Source organism: Oncorhynchus nerka, unplaced genomic scaffold (assembly GCF_034236695.1).
Source record: "Oncorhynchus nerka isolate Pitt River unplaced genomic scaffold, Oner_Uvic_2.0 unplaced_scaffold_1571, whole genome shotgun sequence".
Taxonomy (NCBI): Eukaryota; Metazoa; Chordata; class Actinopteri; order Salmoniformes; family Salmonidae; genus Oncorhynchus; species Oncorhynchus nerka.
This window is the reverse complement of record NW_027039742.1, coordinates 53,205-68,786: the sequence shown is the minus strand read 5'-3', so window position 1 is coordinate 68,786 and position 15,582 is coordinate 53,205. Positions and strand designations below refer to the sequence as shown.

General features: G+C 43.0%; 1 protein-coding gene across 1 annotated transcript; it reads right to left on the bottom strand.

The window, feature by feature from the left end:
* Positions 1 to 576: 576 nt before the first annotated feature.
* On the bottom strand, positions 577 to 3,148 carry LOC135568461 (protein-lysine methyltransferase METTL21C-like). Its single transcript, XM_065015245.1, has 4 exons — positions 2,528 to 3,148; positions 2,221 to 2,372; positions 1,355 to 1,472; positions 577 to 1,220 (listed from the first exon to the last, which is right to left on the bottom strand). The coding sequence occupies exons 1-4, from the start codon at positions 2,721 to 2,723 to the stop codon at positions 838 to 840; spliced, it is 849 nt and encodes a 282-aa protein (XP_064871317.1). The 5' UTR covers positions 2,724 to 3,148; the 3' UTR covers positions 577 to 837.
* Positions 3,149 to 15,582: the final 12,434 nt, after the last annotated feature.

Sequence of the window (15,582 nt, the reverse complement as noted above, 5' to 3'; positions counted from 1 at the left end):
TTATTATTATTATTATTATTATTATTATTATTATTATTGGTATTATTATTATTATTATTATTATTATTATTATTATTATTATTATTATTATTATTGGTATTATTATTATTATTATTATTATTATTGGTATTATTATTATTATTATTATTATTGGTATTATTATTATTATTATTATTATTATTATTATTATTATTATTATTATTATTATTATTATTATTGGTATTATTATTATTATTATTATTATTATTATTATTATTATTATTATTATTATTATTATTGGTATTATTATTATTATTATTATTATTATTATTATTATTATTATTATTATTATTATTATTATTGGTATTATTATTATTATTATTATTATTATTATTATTATTATTATTATTATTATTAATATTATTGTTATTGGTATTATTATTATTATTATTATTATTATTATTGGTATTATTATTAATATTATTATTATTATTATTATTATTATTGGTATTATTATTATTATTATTATTATTATTATTATTATTATTATTATTATTGGTATTATTATTTGACCATACAAACTGAAACCTGACAGCGAAGTGCATACATTTTAATATTAATATCAACTATCTAAGTACGTGTGTAAAAACAAAGTAAACAATAAAGCACTATATATAGTAGATCATTAGAAAGTACATCAACAACAACATCAGTAGTCCATCAACGTCCATTATCATTAGCCAAGATGGCCGCCTTCTGTCTTCAAGCATTTCTCAGAGGAAGAAGAAAAGACTCGGAAGTCTTGGTTACAGTCGGCAGGATGTCGACAGTAGTTCCTCATCCTTCTTTCCACAATTCCTACCTTTTACATGTGGCCTTGTAGATCTTAACCTCTCCCATCTCAGCCAGCAGGGTGGTGTTGAATGTGTTCTTGAAGTCCTCAGTGAATACCAGGTTTGTCTTGAGGCGGATCTTGTTGGCCCAGATCATAGTGTTTCCTGGACGACAGAAGTATTTCATGGTAACCAACAGCTCCTCTAAGTCGTGGTGATACACCACGTCAGCCGCCAGCACGTAGTCATAGCGATACACGGATCGTGGGTAAGTGCGTTCCACCTCAGGACCCCAGGACAGAGCTGTCACCTCAGGTGTATATTTAGAGCGCCCTCTGGTGTTTCGGAGCAAGTTGTATCTCAGATTACTAAGGACGTCTGGGAGGTCGGTGGCCGTCACCTGGGCACCTGGGGACACATTACATAAGGAGCTTCTTAAGAAGAAGAAGAAGAAGGAAGATGTCTTTTGTAATCAGTTATCACCAGATACAGCAGCTGATGGGATTAGAGTCTAAAACTCAAAGGTAATGAGTAAGACTTACCCAGTAGACTGGCGACGATAGACACTAATCCTGTCCCTGATCCCAGTTCCAAAACCTGCTTTCCTTTCAGATCTATCACATCAGTATTGGTCTCCAGGTAGTTACATAGAGCCAACGCCTGCAGGGGAGCAAATACATTATATTACTATGTGTAGCCTATCACCTGCTAGTGGTCCATCACGTGTTGCAGGTAGGACCTTTATAGAAGTCCACCACTAGGTGGCAGTAGTCCATTTGTCTGTTTCCCTGTAGAAGAGCAATCTGAACAGGAAGGCCAGAAGACACCTGTTGTTCCATGTGACAGTAGACAGTAGTCCACCACTAGGGGGCAGTAGTCCACCACTAGGTGGCAGTAGTCCACCACTAGGTGGCAGTAGTCCACCACTAGGGGGCAGTAGTCCACCACTAGGTGGCAGTAGTCCATTTGTCTGTTTCCCTGTAGAAGAGCAATCTGAACAGGAAGGCCAGAAGACACCTGTTGTTCCATGTGACAGTAGACAGTAGTCCACCACTAGGGGGCAGTAGTCCACCACTAGGTGGCAGTAGTCCATTTGTCTGTTTCCCTGTAGAAGAGCAATCTGAACAGGAAGGCCAGAAGACACCTGTTGTTCCATGTGAGTGTTTGGTGCAGTGATTTATCCTGCCGACTACGCCAAATGTAGTGATTTATCCTGCCGACAACGCCAAATGTAGTGAATAATCCTGCCGACAAGGCCAAATGTAGTGATTTATCCTGCCGACAACGCCAAATGTAGTGATTTATCCTGCCGACAAGGCCAAATGTAGTGATTTATCCTGCCCGACAAGGCCAAATGTAGTGATTTATCCTGCCGACAACGCCAAATGTAGTGTAGAACTGTACTCACTGCTGGCCATATCACTCCGCCATGGGAGTCCATTGCCTCGACGATGTTGATTTTGTGCCCAGCATAGAAGTAGACCTCTCTGTCCAGTCGTATCCAGGGGACGTGGGTATTATCCAGCTGGGCATCTCCTGTATCCTTGGTGTCCAGCTCCTCTACACAGGAATGGAACAAACCACTCATTCACATTCTAATGGGGATCGATCATACCATTTCTATTTCCTGGGTGTGTACTGTCAATGGTAGACTTGTGTTGTTGAATGATTGAGTCTGAGTATCTAGGCATTAAAAAATTATGTCAATGACTCACCGATAATGTCTTCGTCAGTCGCTTCGGTGCTACAGCGGGAGTTAGTGTTTTCTGCTTCTTCATTGTCATCTGATTCCTCCTCACAGTCTATCACTGTTGTCTCGCTATCATCTTTCTCATCTTCATCTTCCTCCTCCTCTACTGTAATGAAAGCAGTGTCCTTCTCATCTTTGTGATTTGTGCCTAAAGGATCCATAAAAAAAGGTACAGCCAGCACTCTCTACAGGCTCAGTCTCTACTAATGGTACAGCCAGCACTCTCTACAGGCTCAGTCTCTACTAATGGTACAGCCAGCACTCTCTACAGGCTCAGTCTCTACTAATGGTACAGCCAGCACTCTCTACAGGCTCAGTCTCTACTAATGGTACAGCTAGCACTCTCTACAGGCTCAGTCTCTACTAATGGTACAGCCAGCACTCTCTACAGGCTCAGTCTCTACTAATGGTACAGCCAGCACTCTCTACAGGCTCAGTCTCTACTAATGGTACAGCTAGCACTCTCTACAGGCTCAGTCTCTACTAATGGTACAGCCAGCACTCTCTACAGGCTCAGTCTCTACTAATGGTACAGCCAGCACTCTCTACAGGCTCAGTCTCTACTAATGGTACAGCCAGCACTCTCTACAGGCTCAGTCTCTACTAATGGTACAGCCAGCACTCTCTACAGGCTCAGTCTCTACTAATGGTACAGCCAGCACTCTCTACAGGCTCAGTCTCTACTAATGGTACAGCCAGCACTCTCTACAGGCTCAGTCTCTACTAATGGTACAGCCAGCACTCTCTACAGGCTCAGTCTCTACTAATGGTACAGCTAGCACTCTCTACAGGCTCAGTCTCTCCCACACTTTGTAAAACCCCAAGACCAACACTTGAGTTTTTATCCCTCTCCCCCTCTCCCTATCTTCACCCCTCCCTGAACCATGTTTGGTAACAACATATTTTCCCCCGCTAACAGTCTGTCAAAGCTAAGTACTGTAATGAAATCCTGACCCCCCTTAGACACCCTTCCACAGCCCTCGTCCATTCCCCATATGGACTGCCTGACAGCGGAGTTGACGAGAGAGCAGAAACGGCCGCTTTTAAAACCCTTTATCAAACCAAAAACCATCACCTACCTACTGCAGTCCTTGGTTTTATTTGGTCAGTGGGGTTTTGGGGGTCAACCCTCCACCTTTCTGTCTTGGTTTTCCATCTCGTACTTAACCAATCAATGATTAATGAAGTATTTTGTCTCTTCTTCTTGTTGAAGATCGTTCTAACTGAATCTTAGGAAGTCTCAGAGTCGAGGTTTTAATACTTTATCTGAATCCTCCTGGGTCGTCTCAGAGTCGAGGTTTTAAGACTGATCTGAATCCTGCTGGGTCGTCTCAGAGTCGAGGTTTTAAGACTGATCAGAACCCTGCTGGGTCGTCTCAGAGTCGAGGTTTTAAGACTGATCTGAATCCTGCTGGGTCGTCTCAGAGTCGAGGTTTTAAGACTGATCAGAATCCTCCTGGGTCGTCTCAGAACCCTGCTGGGTCGTCTCAGAGTCGAGGTTTTAAGACTATGAGAGTCAGAATCCTTCATCACACCAACCCGACTCTATATTTAGAGATGGAACCATCCGAAACACACACAAACACATTTTAGATTTAAACAAACAATATCTAAATCACCGTAAACTGTCAACTCCATCTCCCTGATATACTAAGATAGGATATGACTTTTTGGTTCAAATATGTTTACTTTAATGAGGTTTTAGAGTCATGAAGCAACTGAGGACAGGGCCTGAAATGAACACCAGCCACCAGCCACCACCAGCCACCAGGCACCAGCCACCAGGCACCAGCCACCACCAGCCACCACCAGCCACCAGCCACCAGCCACCACCAGCCACCAGGCACCAGCCACCAGGCACCAGCCACCACCAGACACCAGCCACCAGCCACCAGGCACCAGCCACCAGGCACCAGCCACCAGGCACCAGCCACCACCAGACACCAGCCACCAGCCACCAGCCACCACCAGCCACCACCAGCCACCAGCCACCACCAGCCACCAGGCACCAGCCACCACCAGCCACCAGCCACCAGTCACCAGCCACCACCAGGCACCAGCCACCACCAGGCACCAGCCACCAGCCACCAGTCACCAGCCACCACCAGCCACCAGCCACCAGCCACCAGCCACCAGCCAAATGTGTGTAGATTTTGGCAATGACGGGTAAATATGTTTACTTCATCAGTCACATTGGCGGGTGGTCAGGGGTCAGGGTCAGGGGTCAGCATTCCACTCGCATTTGCAAATTAAAATAAAGTTAAAAGTCAAGTATGAGCACATTTATGGCAAAAAAATAAACTGTGTAAGTAGCCGTTTTCAAATGATTTCAGACATTTTTTTGTTCATAGCTGGTAATCGCAAACAAAGAATTAGGAAACCTAAAGCCCTCCTCGTACATCAACCCTGCCTGGTTTGTGGACTATGAGCAGCTGTGAGCAGCTGTGAGTGAAGTGCTGAAAGACAGATTTTTTATAGAAGCGCCGCCACAGGCAGAAACTTTGCTCTAATTTATTTGAAAGTGTTTATCTTGACTTGTTCACAAGCCAGGTTGTTTTTCAATGTTTCAGTTGGTTTCAACTGCCGGCAAAGAGAAGTCAGCTACTAGTCAGGCATATTACCACGGTAACCTCCCGTCCTTAAAGGGGCAGCTCAACATTTTGTCTGATCACAACAACACAAATACAATCCATGTCTCAATTGTCTCAAGGCTTATAATGTCTTCTTTAACCTGTCTCCTGTCTTCACCTAAACTGGTCAGTGTCTGTCATGGAAAGAGCAGGTGTTCTTAATGTTTTGTCCACTCAGTGTATGTGGCTGTAACATCTGACCTGAGTGGTGACCTGTGTTGGCTTGACTCTGGTAGCAGGTGTTCTTAATGTTTTGCAAAAATTAGTAACAGTCTGATTTAGTCTCCTTGTAGGGACACTTATAAATGAGGCCTAATTAAAAACAGTTATCTGGTTCCCTTGTTTGTTTGGATCACCAAAATACCACGGTCTACATTACGGTGAGGTCAATGACTAATGTAGCTCATTGGGAAGCATAGCTTTATGGAATGGGAGATTGAGGGGTATCCCCCCCCAGCCAAGAGGAAGTCTACGGGAATCCCACCTCACCACTTAGTGAGACTGAAATAGGACGAGGGATGACAGAGAGCATGAGGTATGTCTTAAAGATGTCTCAGGATGATTCATGGATGAGTTGTGTCTTAAATGGATCTTTCTCGGGGGAGGTCGAAAGGGCAGACGAGGGCGGGGTCCAAATCCCTGACGGACACCTTCTGGAAGCTGCCTGAAGTGGGTGGAGCTAGCTGAGCCTCCCTTAAAGGGATAGTCCCACTCCAGAATGAAACTCCTATTCATTTGGTGAGTCTATGTTCTATGAGTGGGTCAAATAACAATCGTCGCCATGATTGTAACTTCGAAGTGGTCCGTCTGCGAAATCAGGAAATCGTTTTTTGTTGTGCCGCATCTTCACGATAAGGTTCTCTTCGCTGGAGAAAACGAACTGTTAAAACAACGACGCCCAGATCACCAAATCAGCCAATAGATAGTATGACATACTGGTTTTAGGACCCATCCGTCGGTCTATATCGTCACTCAGATGTTCTCTCACACAAATTATTCAACTTGGTTTTTCCCTCCAACTGTTTCCTCACCGCAGTGCCACTTTCTCTTCTCCCCACTCTGCCCTGTGTTTGAGGTCAAAAAAGGGGCCGTCGCCGTAGCAACGTCAGAGCCCACAAGCACACTGCAAAGCAGAGGTCGCCGTAGCAACGTCAGAGCCCACACACACACTGCAAAGCAGAGGTCGCCGTAGCAACGTCAGAGCCCACACGCACACTGCAAAGCAGAGGTCGCCGTAGCAACGTCAGAGCCCACACGCACACTGCAAAGCAGAGGTCGCCGTAGCAACGTCAGAGCCCACACACACTCTGCAAAGCAGACGTCGCCGTAGCAACGTCAGAGCCCACACACACACTGCAAAGCAGACGTCGCCGTAGCAACGTCAGAGCCCACACACACACTGCAAAGCAGACGTCGCCGTAGCAACACTTTGCAAAGCAGACGATCTGCGTATTGAACACCGGTGAGAGTGTAGACTCCTTAAATTGATCGTTCCGTTTGTTTAGGAGATTTGACAGCAAGCTAGCTGATTCACATGCTGACATCACCCGTGGTATTATTGTGTGAAAGGTACGTTTGCTAGCCCAGAGAGATAGCAAAGCATTGTGGGTTTTGTAGTTGACTGGAGCTACAACAGATGTCCACAAGGAGTTTCACATGTTGCTACCAACCTTATTAAAGTGACAACATGAAACATGTTATATGAGTTGTATTTAACACTGTAAATATTAAATGGTGTATTAAGTGACAACATGAAACATGTTATATGAGTTGTATTTATTAACACTGTAAATATTAAATGGTGTATTAAGTGACAACATGAAACATGTTATATGAGTTGTATTTAACACTGTACATATTAAATGGTGTATTAAGTGACCCTGTAACATTTTATATGTGGCTACACTGTGAGACCAAATGGTGCATTAAAGTGTCCCTGTAACTACTTACTATGTGGCTACTGTGAGACCAAACGTCTTTTACTATGTGGCTACTGTGAGACCAAACGTCTTTTACTATGTGGCTACTGTGAGACCAAACGTCTTTTACTATGTGGCTACTGTGAGACCAAACGTCTTTTACTATGTACTAGGCTACTGTGAGACCAAACGTCTTTTACTATGTGGCTACTGTGAGACCAAACGTCTTTTACTGTGACTATGTGGCTACTGTGAGACCAAACGTCTTTTACTATGTGGCTACTGTGAGACTTTTACTATGTGGCTAGACCAAACGTCTTTTACTATGTGAGACCAAACGTCTTTTACTATGTGGCTACTGTGAGACCAAACGTCTTTTACTATGTGGCTACTGTGAGACCAAACGTCTTTTACTATGTGGCTACTGTGAGACCAAACGTCTTTTACTATGTGGCTACTGTGAGACCAAACGTCTTTTACTATGTGGCTACTGTGAGACCAAACGTCTTTCTTTTACTATGTGGCTACTGTGAGACCAAACGTCTTTTACTATGTGGCTACTGTGAGACCAAACGTCTTTTACTATGTGGCTACTGTGAGACCAAACGTCTTTTACTATGTGGCTACTGTGAGACCAAACGTCTTTTACTATGTGGCTACTGTGAGACCAAAACGTCTTTTTACTATGTGGCTACTGTGAGACCAAACGTCTTTTACTATGTGGCTACTGTGAGACCAAACGTCTTTTACTATGTGGCTACTGTGAGACCAAACGTCTTTTACTATGTGGCTACTGTGAGACCAAACGTCTTTTACTATGTGGCTACTGTGAGACCAAACGTCTTTTACTATGTGGCTACTGTGAGACCAAACGTCTTTTACTATGTGGCTACTGTGAGACCAAACGTCTTTACTATGTGAGACCAAACGTCTACTGTGGCTACTGTGACCAAACGTCTTTTACTATGTGGCTACTGTGAGACCAAACGTCTTTTACTATGTGGCTACTGTGAGACCAAACGTCTTTTACTATGTGGCTACTGTGAGACCAAACGTCTTTTACTATGTGGCTACTGTGAGACCAAACGTCTTTTACTATGTGGCTACTGTGAGACCAAACGTCTTTTTTTACTATGTGGCTACTGTGAGACCAAACGTCTTTTACTATGTGGCTACTGTGAGACCAAACGTCTTTTACTATGTGGCTACTGTGAGACCAAACGTCTTTTACTATGTGAGAGACCAAACGTCTTTTACTATGTGGCTACTGTGAGACCAAACGTCTTTACTATGTGGCTACTGTGAGACCAAACGTCTTTTACTATGTGGCTACTGTGAGACCAAACGTCTTTTACTATGTGGCTACTGTGAGACCAAACGTCTTTTACTACTATCTTTTACTATGTGGCTACTGTGAGACCAAACGTCTTTTACTATGTGGCTACTGTGAGACCAAACGTCTTTTACTATGTGGCTACTGTGAGACCAAACGTCTTTTACTATGTGGCTACTGTGAGACCAAACGTCTTTTACTATGTGGCTACTGTGAGACCAAACGTCTTTTACTATGTCTTTTTTACTATGTGGCTACTGTGAGACCAAACGTCTTTTACTATGTGGCTACTGTGAGACCAAACGTCTTTTACTATGTGGCTACTGTGAGACCAAACGTCTTTTACTATGTGGCTACTGTGAGACCAAACGTCTTTTACTATGTGGCTACTGTGAGACCAAACGTCTTTATGTGGCTACTGTGAGACCAAACGTGTGGCTACTGTGAGACCAAACGTCTTGTGAGACCAAACGTTTTTACTATGTGGCTACTGTGAGACCAAACGTCTTTTACTATGTGGCTACTGTGAGACCAAACGTCTTTTACTATGTGGCTACTGTGAGACCAAACGTCTTTTACTATGTGGCTACTGTGAGACCAAACGTCTTTTACTATGTGGCTACTGTGAGACCAAACGTCTTTTACTATGTGGCTACTGTGAGACCAAACGTCTTTTACTATGTGGCTACTGTGAGACCAAACGTCTTTTACTATGTGGCTACTGTGAGACCAAACGTCAACTTACTATGTGGCTACTGTGAGACCAAACGTCTTTTACTATGTGGCTACTGTGAGACCAAACGTCTTTTACTATGTGGCTACTGTGAGACCAAACGTCTTTTACTATGTGGCTACTGTGAGACCAAACGTCTTTTACTATGTGGCTACTGTGAGACCAAACGTTTTTTACTATGTGGCTACTGTGAGACCAAACGTCTTTTACTATGTGGCTACTGTGAGACCAAACGTCTTTTACTATGTGGCTACTGTGAGACCAAACGTCTTTTACTATGTGGCTACTGTGAGACCAAACGTCTTTTACTATGTGGCTACTGTGAGACCAAACGTCTTTTACTATGTGGCTACTGTGAGACCAAACGTCTTTTACTATGTGGCTACTGTGAGACCAAACGTCTTTTACTATGTGGCTACTGTGAGACCAAACGTCTTTTACTATGTGGCTACTGTGAGACCAAACGTCTTTTACTATGTGGCTACTGTGAGACCAAACGTCTTTTACTATGTGGCTACTGTGAGACCAAACGTCTTTTACTATGTGGCTACTGTGAGACCAAACGTCTTTTACTATGTGGCTACTGTGAGACCAAACGTCTTTTACTATGTGGCTACTGTGAGACCAAACGTCTTTTACTATGTGGCTACTGTGAGACCAAACTATGTGGCTACTGTGAGACCAAACGTCTTTTACTATGTGGCTACTGTGAGACCAAACGTCTTTTACTATGTGGCTACTGTGAGACCAAACGTCTTTTACTATGTGGCTACTGTGAGACCAAACGTCACTATGTGGCTTACTATGTGGCTACTGTGAGACCAAACGTCTTTTACTATGTGGCTACTGTGAGACCAAACGTCGTGGCTACTGTGAGACCAAACGTCTTTTACTATGTGGCTACTGTGAGACCAAACGTCTTTTACTATGTGGCTACTGTGAGACCAAACGTCTTTAGACCAAACGTCTTTTACTATGTGGCTACTGTGAGACCAAACGTCTTTTACTATGTGGCTACTGTGAGACCAAACGTCTTTTACTTGTGGCTACTGTGAGACCAAAACGTCTTTTACTATGTGGCTACTGTGAGACCAAACGTCTTTTACTATGTGGCTACTGTGAGACCAAACGTCTTTTACTATGTGGCTACTGTGAGACCAAACGTCTTTTACTATGTGGCTACTGTGAGACCAAACGTCTTTTACTATGTGGCTACTGTGAGACCAAACGTCTTTTACTATGTGGCTACTGTGAGACCAAACGTCTTTTACTATGTGGCTACTGTGAGACCAAACGTCTTTTACTATTTACTCTTTTATGTGGCTACTGTGAGACCAAACGTCTTTTACTATGTGGCTACTGTGAGACCAAACGTCTTTTACTATGTGGCTACTGTGAGACCAAACGTCTTTTACTATGTGGCTACTGTGAGACCAAACGTCTTTTACTATGTGGCTACTGTGAGACCAAACGTCTTTTACTATGTGGCTACTGTGAGACCAAACGTCTTTTACTATGTGGCTACTGTGAGACCAAACGTCTTTTACTATGTGGCTACTGTGAGACCAAACGTCTTTTACTATGTGGCTACTGTGAGACCAAACGTCTTTTACTATGTGGCTACTGTGAGACCAAACGTCTTTTACTATGTGGCTACTGTGAGACCAAACGTCTTTTACTATGTGGCTACTGTGAGACCAAACGTCTTTTACTATGTGGCTACTGTGAGACCAAACGTCTTTTACTATGTGGCTACTGTGAGACCAAACGTCTTTTACTATGTGGCTACTGTGAGACCAAACGTCTTTTACTATGTGGCTACTGTGAGACCAAACGTCTTTTACTATGTGGCTACTGTGAGACCAAACGTCTTTTACTATGTGGCTACTGTGAGACCAAACGTCTTTTACTATGTGGCTACTGTGAGACCAAACGTCTTTTACTATGTGGCTACTGTGAGACCAAACTATGTGGCTACTGTGAGACCAAACGTCTTTTACTATGTGGCTACTGTGAGACCAAACGTCTTTTACTATGTGGCTACTGTGAGACCAAACGTCTTTTACTATGTGGCTACTGTGAGACCAAACGTCTTTTACTATGTGGCTACTGTGAGACCAAACGTCAACTTACTTTTACTGTGAGACCACTACTATGTGGCTACTGTGAGACCAAACGTCTTTACTATGTGGCTACTGTGAGACCAAACGTCTTTTACTATGTGGCTACTGTGAGACCAAACGTCTTTTACTATGTGAGACTGTGAGAAAACGTCTTTTACTATGGCTACTGTGAGACCAAACGTCTTTTACTATGTGGCTACTGTGACTCTTTTACTATGTGGCTACTGAGACCAAACGTCTTTTACTATGTGGCTACTGTGAGACCAAACGTCTTTTACTATGTGGCTACTGTGAGACCAAACGTCTTTTACTATGTGGCTACTGTGAGACCAAACGTCTTTTACTATGTGGCTACTGTGAGACCAAACGTCTTTTACCAAACGTCTTTTACTATGTGGCTACTGTGAGACCAAACGTCTTTTACTATGTGGCTACTGTGAGACCAAACGTCTTTTACTATGTGGCTACTGTGAGACCAAACGTCTTTTACTATGTGGCTACTGTGAGACCAAACGTCTTTTACTATGTGGCTACTGGAGACTAAACTGTGTGAGACCAAACGTCTTTTACTATGTGGCTACTGTGAGACCAAACGTCTTTTACTATGTGGCTACTGTGAGACCAAACGTCTTTTACTATGTGGCTACTGTGAGACCAAACGTCTTTTACTATGTGGCTACTGTGAGACCAAACGTCTTTTTTACTATGTGGCTACTGTGAGACCAAACGTCTTTTACTATGTGGCTACTGTGAGACCAAACGTCTTTTACTATGTGGCTACTGTGAGACCAAACGTCTTTTACTATGTGGCTACTGTGAGACCAAACGTCTTTTACTATGTGGCTACTGTGAGACCAAACGTCTTTTACTATGTGGCTACTGTGAGACCAAACGTCTTTTACTATGTGGCTACTGTGAGACCAAACGTCTTTTACTATGTGGCTACTGTGAGACCAAACGTCTTTTACTATGTGGCTACTGTGAGACCAAACGTCTTTTACTATGTGGCTACTGTGAGACCAAACGTCTTTTACTATGTGGCTACTGTGAGACCAAACGTCTTTTTACTATGTGGCTACTGTGAGACCAAAACGTCTTTTACTATGTGGCTACTGTGAGACCAAACGTCTTTTACTATGTGGCTACTGTGAGACCAAACGTCTTTTACTATGTGGCTACTGTGAGACCAAACGTCTTTTACTATGTGGCTACTGTGAGACCAAACGTCTTTTACTATGTGGCTACTGTGAGACCAAACGTCTTTTACTATGTGGCTACTGTGAGACCAAACGTCTTTTACTATGTGGCTACTGTGAGACCAAACGTCTTTTACTATGTGGCTTACTCTTTTACTATGTGCTACTGTGAGACCAAACGTCTTTTACTATGTGGCTACTGTGAGACCAAACGTCTTTTACTATGTGGCTACTGTGAGACCAAACGTCTTTTACTATGTGGCTACTGTGAGACCAAACGTCTTTTACTATGTGGCTACTGTGAGACCAAACGTCTTTTACTATGTGGCTACTGTGAGACCAAACGTCTTTTACTATGTGGCTGTGAGACCAAACGTCTTTTACTATGTGGCTACTGTGAGACCAAACGTCTTTTACTATGTGGCTACTGTGAGACCAAACGTCTTTTACTATGTGGCTACTGTGAGACCAAACGTCTTTTACTATGTGGCTACTGTGAGACCAAACGTCTTTTACTATGTGGCTACTGTGAGACCAAACGTCTACTGTTCTTTTACTATGTGGCTACTGTGAGACCAAACGTCTTTTACTATGTGGCTACTGTGAGACCAAACGTCTTTTACTATGTGGCTACTGTGAGACCAAACGTCTTTTACTATGTGGCTACTGTGAGACCAAACGTCTTTTACTATGTGGCTACTGTGAGACCAAACGTCAACTTTTACTATGTGGCTACTGTGAGACCTAACTGTGAGTCCAAACGTCAACTTACTATGTGGCTACTGTGAGACCAGACCTTTTAAACGTCTTTTACTATGTGGCTACTGTGAGACCAAACGTCTTTTACTATGTGGCTACTGTGAGACCAAACGTCTTTTACTATGTGGCTACTGTGAGACCAGACTATGTGGCTACTGTGAGACCAAACGTCTTTTACTATGTGGCTACTGTGAGACCAAACGTCTTTTACCATGTGGCTACTTTTACTATGTGGCTACTGTGAGACCAAACGTCTTTTACTATGTGGCTACTGTGAGACCAAACGTCTTTTACTATGTGGCTACTGTGAGACCAAACGTCTTTTACTATGTGGCTACTGTGAGACCAAACGCGTCTTTTACTATGTGGCTACTGTGAGACCAAACGTCAACTTACTATGTGGCTACTGTGAGACCAAACGTCAACTTACTATGTGGCTACTGTGAGACCAAACGTCAACTTACTATGTGGCTACTGTGAGACCAAACGTCTTTTACTATGTGGCTACTGTGAGACCAAACGTCTTTTACTATGTGGCTACTGTGAGACCAAACGTCTTTTACTATGTGGCTACTGTGAGACCAAACGTCTTTTACTATGTGGCTACTGTGAGACCAAACGTCTTTTACTATGTGGCTACTGTGAGACCAAACGTCTTTTACTATGTGGCTACTGTGAGACCAAACGTCTTTTACTATGTGGCTACTGTGAGACCAAACGTCTTTTACTATGTGGCTACTGTGAGACCAAACGTCTTTTACTATGTGGCTACTGTGAGACCAAACGTCAACTTACTATGTGGCTACTGTGAGACCAAACGTCAACTTACTATGTGGCTACTGTGAGACCAAACGTCAACTTACTATGTGGCTACTGTGAGACCAAACGTCTTTTACTATGTGGCTACTGTGAGACCAAACGTCTTTTACTATGTGGCTACTGTGAGACCAAACGTCTTTTACTATGTGGCTACTGTGAGACCAAACGTCTTTTACTATGTGGCTACTGTGAGACCAAACGTCTTTTACTATGTGGCTACTGTGAGACCAAACGTCAACTTACTATGTGGCTACTGTGAGACCAAACGTCTTTTACTATGTGGCTACTGTGAGACCAAACGTCTTTTACTATGTGGCTACTGTGAGACCAAACGTCTTTTACTATGTGGCTACTGTGAGACCAAACGTCTTTTACTATGTGGCTACTGTGAGACCAAACGTCTTTTACTATGTGGCTACTGTGAGACCAAACGCGTCTTTTACTATGTGGCTACTGTGAGACCAAACGTCTTTTACTATGTGGCTACTGTGAGACCAAACGTCTTTTACTATGTGGCTACTGTGAGACCAAACGTCTTTTACTATGTGGCTACTGTGAGACCAAACGTCTTTTACTATGTGGCTACTGTGAGACCAAACGTCTTTTACTATGTGGCTACTGTGAGACCAAACGTCTTTTACTATGTGGCTACTGTGAGACCAAACGTCTTTTACTACTACTGTGAGAAAACGTCTTTTATATGTGGCTACTGTGAGACCAAACGTCTTTTACTATGTGGCTACTGTGAGACCAAACGTCTTTTACTATGTGGCTACTGTGAGACCAAACGTCTTTTACTATGTGGCTACTGTGAGACCAAACGTCAACTTACTATGTGGCTACTGTGAGACCAAACGTCAACTTACTATGTGGCTACTGTGAGACCAAACGTCAACTTACTATGTGGCTACTGTGAGACCAAACGTCAACTTACTATGTGGCTACTGTGAGACCAAACGTCTTTTACTATGTGGCTACTGTGAGACCAAACGTCTTTTACTATGTGGCTACTGTGAGACCAAACGTCAACTTACTATGTGGCTACTGTGAGACCAAACGTCAACTTACTATGTGGCTACTGTGAGACCAAACGTCAACTTACTATGTGGCTACTGTGAGACCAAACGTCTTTTACTATGTGGCTACTGTGAGACCAAACGTCTTTTACTATGTGGCTACTGTGAGACCAAACGTCTTTTACTATGTGGCTACTGTGAGACCAAACGTCTTTTACTATGTGGCTACTGTGAGACCAAACGTCAACTTACTATGTGGCTACTGTGAGACCAAACGTCTTTTACTATGTGGCTACTGTGAGACCAAACGTCTTTTACTATGTGGCTACTGTGAGACCAAACGTCTTTTACTATGTGGCTACTGTGAGACCAAACGTCTTTTACTATGTGGCTACTGTGAGACCAAACGTCAACTTAAGACAAAGATATGTGAGCATAGGAGCACCATTCACAACCACGATGAAAAAATCACCTGTTGCCAGGCATTTCAAC